Raw genomic sequence first — 7,770 nt, 5'->3', positions numbered from 1 at the left:
AAGCTAAATAAAAGATTACTACTCTCTCTCTAATCATTTAGGAACTTATTTAGGAACTTGAATGAGATTGGGTAGACGAGTATATTCTAGCACACATTCATCATTTCCTTGTATGTCAGTTGGGGAGATCCTTGAATGAGATTGGGTAGACGAGTCACATAAGAATTCGAGAGTTCCCTAAGAATTTGCTATATATTTTGTCAAATTAGTGGACTCCATCTAGCTCAATTTGATAATGGGAATGCCAAATCACTCCTAAGTTTGGTATTTATTATGTCGAATTAATTCTCTTTCTTCACTTTTAGAAAGTGATAGTTTTTCTCTTACCGATATTTTGTTAAATCACTCAACTAATTGTCCCGCGCTACCATGCTCATGCACGAATAGTCACCATGGAAATATTTCTGCTTTTGTTCCTTTATTTCTACTACTCACATTATTAGAGTCTTTCCATTATTCCCTGGGATTATAAAAGCTATCATAAAAAAATGTAGAATCATTAGGAGTGGATGTCCGAAAAAAAAAAGAAAAAAGAAAAAGATCATAGAGTTGATCAAATGCTGCACATTTCCTTATGAATAAAAAAGTACTGCATATTTTTCTAGAATAAGCTGACAGACCACCTGCAAATAAAAACGATAAGGAAAAAAAGATGCAAAGTTCACATTTTCATTTCCTCTTCTTTGCAGGAGGCTGAGGTATCTCTTCTTCCTCATCCTCCTCATCATCTTCTTCTCCACCATCATCATTATCATCATCGTCGTCATCGTCATCTTCATCATCACCATCATCGTCATCTTCTTCACTTCCGCCATCACCATTGGCCCCAGGCTCATCTTCGGGATCCCCTTTATCCTCACCATCATCATCAGATTCAGTATCCTCATCATCACCTTCATCATCATCATCATCATCATCATCATCATCCTCGTCGTCATCCTCGTCTTCATCATCCTCTGTTTCACTGGAATCTATGTTCTCTGAAACAGGTGCTTTCGCTGCACGAAGCTCTGAGATTGGAAACCTGAAAAATGAAATCGTTTTTATAGCATTCCTCCTTACAAAGGAATAAAAAGAGCAGGAATTAGAACAAACCAAGAGAAATCAAGTCACCAACCCTCCAACTGTGTCTGGTTCTCCTGGGAAGAAATCCATTCCATTTGGCAAAATTCCCATCTGAAAGAATTTCAAACTCACGTTAATTAAATAATACGTATAAAATAAAGATCAATTGGTGCGTTTGAATAAACAGTTGCAAAACGGTGTTTTGGGTTTAAAAAATGTGCTTTTTTCGTCTATCAAAATGCCTAACCAAACAGACCCTAAGAAGGTTAAAGCCTATTTTATTATTTTGTATTTGGCAGAACATATTTCAGATTGCAAAAGAATCCCCTTCCACCAACTCCAACAACTTAATCCGAGCTTTAAACAAATGGGGAAAAACTGTTTTTAGAGAACACTAAAAATTATGATGTTTGGCCTACACAAGTTGGTGATCTGGTAATATAGGCCCCCAGGCAACAATTTTTTTTTTTTTTTTAAGTGTTTGTCATTCTCTGCTGGGAGAACAGGTTCTATGTTACAATGTAGAACAAGAATTCATAAAAATAAAACAAGGATCAAGCAAATTTTCGCTCATCCTAGGCAGAAGCTGGAACCAAGTCAACCAAACAACAAACGAGAACAATTTTTGAAATACTCATATCTGTTCTCTTTTTTGACCCAAAGAGACACAGGAGGAAAATCAAGGACAATTTTTTTCTTATGTTCCCTAAATTTCTCACATAATAATTTCAACGAAACGTTCAACTTCAAGTACTAAAAGTTCAGGTTTTTTTTTTTTTTTCCTATGCAAAAGTGAAAACAGAAAGAAACCTAGTACGTAAAACAATATATAATTCACAGCTTTACAATCAAAAAGCTCCTATATTGCACAAAATCAGAGAATTAAAAAGAAAGCTAGCAACACATAAAAAGCAAAATTCACACACACCAAAAAAAAATAAAAAATCCCAGAAAACGTAAAGTGTATACGGTCTATACCATCAAGAGAAAAAAAGCAAGAGACTTGGCCGTCTGAATCAGCATAGCCTCCATGACAGAGCAAAGAAAGCCCTCAGAAACGACAGCGTTTGAGCAGACTCTCTCCATCTCCATCTCTCCTAGTACTAGTAGAGACAAAACCTTGAACGTACGTGACAAGACAAGGTACACTACACACAAGCGAGGATTTTAGTAGCTTCTTTGTTTGTTTTTATAGTGAGGGTTTTAAGGGTTTTGCATTGTCGCATTGGTTTGGTTGGGTGGTCTACTATCTAGTACTACTACTAGGATCTGGTTCTAGAGAGTGTGTTGTGATGAATGAGGCCAAATCTGGACCGTTGGTACTTGATGTTGATTGAGAGGAATTCTATTCTAACCTAATTTAAATATATATGTGTGGGAAGTTTTCTCTTAGAAATTAACACTGCAACCCTTATCGTCCCATCCCCACAATAACTTTTACTTGTAAAGTGATTATTGGCACGTAGTTTTAAAATATCTTTAAATAACAATATTTTGTTAACAGTGTACTTGTGAGTTCGTTAAGTCCGTTACGAAGCATCAAAAAGATGCCACACGCATTAAAATATGCCAAAAACTAATAAAAATATGGATTGTAGACTCAATACCCCATGAAAAACGAATCGACTTAGTTATAAAGTTCTATCTTAACAAGTGTACTAGTACATCCATTAACAATACTTTAAAATTAAAAATAATTCAAGTTATATGAAAAAAGTTTTTTTATTTTTTTATTTTTTATTTTTTTACGAATTGATAAAAAAAAAAAAAAAAAAACTATCATTTGCAACATTGATTTTGTGCAAACACGGGAAATTTAACAAAATATCATTTTATATATTTTTATTTTATTTATATTTTTGTTTAAATATGTAATTTGATAATTATGGTAGTTATTGATAGAAATTTACTATAATGGTGTTTATATATAAAACTATTTATTCTACCATTTAAAGAAAATATAATACGGCAAGATTTTAATGAAGGGTTTAATATAGAATAAAATTTACACTCAATTAAAAAAAATATTAATAATGTTTCAAAAAAAAATATTAATAATGGATGTATTAATTGTGAGGTCTCAAAAGCTTTTTTTATTTATTTTTTTTTTTTAAGGTCAAAAAAGCTTATGTAACACAATATGAAGAAATTAACGAAAATTCAAATTGCTTATATATATAGTAAACGGTTAGATTTTCAAAATATGTAATAATATTTATTTTATTGAGTAAGGTTGTAGTCTAAGACTACAACCATTTTTGTAGCTAAACTTTGTCCATATATATATATATATATATATATATTAGTCGACTAGCAAGGAAAATATTAACTTAATATTATTATGTTTTTGATATTTTATTTTTATATCTGAATATGAAATTTGATAATTACAGTAATTATTAAAGACATTTATTATGATTATGATTATATGAAACTTTATATTATACCATTTGAAGAATGAGTCCGAATTTGGTAAGGATGGGGTGTAAAACCCATGTTTTACACTATCCAGTAAGTGATTGTCATATCAACATTTTACTTAAAATTCAATACATCCTACCACACCTAATAATATCTTAATAAATTCCCAATTTGGTTGAATTTATATATGGGTATTATAATTGATTGGGTGTAGTTGTGTTTATTCTTAAATATGTGATAAGATGATGTAGAATGTTGGGATTGGAGGGTTAAAACATGAGTTTACATCACATCCTTACAGAATTTAATCTCTTGAAGAATATACTAATATGACAAGATTCTAATGGAAGGTTTATATATAGAATAAATGTTATATTTAAATATTTAATTTAAAAATACATATTCAAATAATGATATGTAAAAAGTAAAAGTAAAAAAAGTAAAATTTTAAGATCCTAAAAGCTGATATGGATATAGATACACACACAAGAAATTCTTAAAAAATATAAATTTTCTTTACTTTTGTTTTCTATGTATGGAATTTTATAATTATGTTAATCATTAATATGCATTTATTATGATTTTTCCTATGCTTCTAGCATAGGGATGGCAATGGGGCGGGGCGGGGCGGGGCCGAAGGATGAGATCTTCGCCCCCGCCCCGCATGGATTTTTCTTGCCCCATCCCCGCCCCTTAAGGCCCTGCGAAGACCCGCGAAACTCCACCCTACATTGTAAAACTTTATTTCTTGTTAATTTTTCCTACAACTATTACCATTTTTTCAAATAAAATGACATGTTTCAATAATAAAAATATACTTGAAATTATAAATAAATTTATCCTATCAAATCAAACTAATTTTTAGTAAAAACTAAATAATATTATCTAAATGTTTAACAAGACAATATCACAACAAAAATCTCATAACATGATAAAATAAAATTTTAACAAGCTTAAAGAAACAGTGTTGTTAAGCAACCAAATGCCCACACAAAATTACAAAAACAATGACACAGACACATATTTAGAGCCACAGACCCGTAACTTATTAAAAAAAAATTATATTATTATGTTCATGATGAAAAGTAAGTTGAGAAAGACCGTATGAATCATGAATGAAATCATCAATTCAATAGTATATAAATTTGTTTCCAATAAAGACAAAAAAAAAAAGTTAAAATTGGTACCTTATTTCCAACTTTGATAGAGAGAAAAAAGAGGTAGAGCCACGTTAGGTAAAATAAAATAAGCTGATGATATTTTTGTTTAAATAGTAGGGTTTTAGGGTACAATAAAATTACAATTTATCCCTTATTAATGCGGGGCGGGGATGGGGCGGGGCGGGGCAGGGTGGGTCTAAAAAGTGTAAACTCATCCCCGCCCCGCCCCGTGGTGTGGGTCTAAAATCTCGCCCCATCCCCACCCCACCACCTTTGCGAGGCGGGGAAAACCCGCACGGGGCGAAGCGGGGAGGGGTGGGTCAAGCAGGAGTGGGAAAAATTGCCATCCCTATTCTAGCGGGAATTATATTATATTATACCATTTGAAGGGTTTATATTTTAACTCTAAAAAAAATAAAAAATAATAATTATAATGAGTTTGTGGAAATTTGTGAGACTTCAAAAAGCGTAAGTGCAAAATTTTTTGAGGTCAATCAAAAGTCAAAATATGAATTTTTTTCTTTTATTTTTTGTATAGATTTTTTTTTCTAGTTAGTAACTCAAACTTCATGCAAACACCATTTTGTTGAGCTAAAAGTCAAAATATGATCTATTCTAGTCAATAACCCGCAAAATGCATGCAAGAATTCTACAATATACATATACATATACATATACATATACATATACATACATACACACACATATATATGAGATGGGTTTAAGTTACATCTGGTGTAACTCTTGTAAAGTTACACATTTTTTATATCATAGATTTCTAAAAGATCTAACGGTTAAAAAAGTATTATTAAATGTTATTACTTTCCACCTCATTCCTAATTAATATTAGTAATTTTTTCTCTCTCCTTATTTAATGTTTTATTATTTTTTACTTGATTAAAGGTACACGCCATTTTCAACAACCTAGAAACCATACTAATCTACTTCAGAGCTAATGCACAACAGCCAAAGCTTTTTGTTGGGATGATTCTTATTCTTACTTTTGCCGAAGCATTGGCTCTCTATGGTCTCATTGTTGGCATCATCCTTTCTTCCCGAGCTGGTCAGTCCAAAGCTGACTGAAACTAAAAGAGCACATTCTTCTGGGTGGTTGCAGTTGTGGTTGTGTGGTTTATTGCTATTAATTTGGAAGTGTTTTTTTACTAGAGATTATTGTAGCAGTGGGTGAGTGAAATTGTTCTACCAATATATGTTTTAGGAAGTTGCCTAGTTATGGTGATAGGATATAGAATTAGAAATTAGTTTCTAATTTTAAATTTTAATAAAGTCTTTTCTCATCTTTGTGATTCAGCATTGTGAGGATTTAAATTTAAAGTTAAAGTTGTGTATAATTATTGTATTATCATTTTTAAAAGGATTTGTCCTCGTGCCTTTGTTATCTTTATCAAAAAAAAAAAAACCATGGCCAAATCAAGTGGGTTGGGTGGAGAGAGTTTAATGACTCATTTAAAAAGTGGGTTCTTGAAAATGGCAAAGTGCCCTTTAATCAAGTGAAAAACAATAAATAAGGAGAGAGACAAAATTGGAAAGTAATAACATTTAATGGTATCTTTTTTAACCGTTAAATCTTTTAGAAATCTACAGTGTAAAAAAAGTGTAACTTTACAAGAGTTACACCATGTGTAACTTGAACCCGTCTCTCTCTCTCTCTCTCTCTCTCTCTCTCTCTCTCTATATATATATATATATATATATATGGGTTGGGTTCAAATTACACCTAGTGTAACTCTAAGTAATGTTACATCACCCAATAACTTGTTATTAAATTCATATTTTAAAAATCCAACCGTTGAATTACATGTTCTATATGTTCTTAACACGCATACCAATTTTCATGCTAATCAGATGTAATTTACTATTCAATCCACAAACTCATCTTTTATGCATTATTTTAAACTACAAAAACTTAAATTTAAACAATTAATTGATGACATGACTATTGATCTTTGATCATCTTTAAATTTTGTAAGCATGGAGAATATGCAAGGATAATGTAATCCAGTTGTGGATTTATCAAAATTCACACCTGATTAAAAAATATTGGGTAGTGTAATATTACTTAAAGTTACACCAGGTGTAACTTGAACCCGACCATATATATATATATGTATGGCTATTATCTATTACACTTTTTTTTTTTAAGAATCAAACTACGAAATTGCTATTACATTCAAAATTTTAACAATCACAAAAATAATTTTCTTTTTCACAAAATTGGCCAAGAATTTTCAAATTCAAATGAGAGAGAGAGAGAGAGAGAGAGAGAGAGAGAAAGAGAGTCACATATCAATTTTTTTTTATCTTTTTTTTTTAATTTTTATACAAGATAGAATTTCTACTCTAGCATAATATAAGTGTATATGTGTGTGAAACTCCCTCCTGGATACTTGAATCCCAGCCCTTGCCCCCCATACTCCACAAGCACTTATACTTGTGGAGTGACCATCACATCAAGGGTGTGTGGTGGTGAGACTCACATATCAATTAGTTGTGAGGAAAAGGACAGAAAGCCGTGACCTACAGAAGACCAAGAGAGAGTGAAAAATGTTTAAATGCATTACTAAGATAGAAGTTGAAGAAAGAGTGAGAAGGAATTTGATGCATTTGATAGAGGAACCAAGAAGTCATGTGTGCGGCGAAGTCCATAATCCTATAAGGAAATGACACTCTTTTTTCCTGTTGCAAAACTTGGGGCACAAGCCTAGGTAGAGTAGCCATCAGTGTTTCAAGACTTCGTTGTTTCGAAGAAGACCTAATATTTTTTTGAGAAACAATACGACACAATATTAGTTGATTTTTGTGGATTTTTCCCCTTTTATACACATAAAATGCGTCCTTTTGATTCCTATGATAGGGTATGTACAGTAATAAAATAGCCTTAAAGAAGTAAAAGTAATTGTTCTATTTTTTTTTTAATAAAATAAAAGTAATTAAATCAAAATGTTTATTTATTTTTTGATAGATATTTAGAATTTCAACCAATATAACCGTACAAATGGCAGCAGTAGCAGAAATTTTCTACAAAAATTTCAATTAGGCCGAGGTGAACTTAGTGGTAGCAGCAGCAGCTATGAAGCATGGATGTGGCTGGGAGGGTGCTGCA

General features: G+C 31.6%; 1 protein-coding gene across 1 annotated transcript; it reads right to left on the bottom strand.

The window, feature by feature from the left end:
* Window positions 1-549: 549 nt before the first annotated feature.
* On the bottom strand, window positions 550-2,298 carry LOC115956861 (nucleolin-like). Its single transcript, XM_031075138.1, has 3 exons — window positions 2,044-2,298; window positions 1,118-1,176; window positions 550-1,024 (listed from the first exon to the last, which is right to left on the bottom strand). The coding sequence occupies exons 1-3, from the start codon at window positions 2,155-2,157 to the stop codon at window positions 670-672; spliced, it is 528 nt and encodes a 175-aa protein (XP_030930998.1). The 5' UTR covers window positions 2,158-2,298; the 3' UTR covers window positions 550-669.
* Between the last annotated feature and the right edge of the window lie 5,472 nt (window positions 2,299-7,770).

This window comes from Quercus lobata, chromosome 2 (genome assembly GCF_001633185.2).
Source record: "Quercus lobata isolate SW786 chromosome 2, ValleyOak3.0 Primary Assembly, whole genome shotgun sequence".
NCBI lineage: Eukaryota > Viridiplantae > Streptophyta > Magnoliopsida > Fagales > Fagaceae > Quercus > Quercus lobata.
Note: the sequence above shows the minus strand (reverse complement) of the source record. Positions and strands in the feature narration are given on the sequence as shown.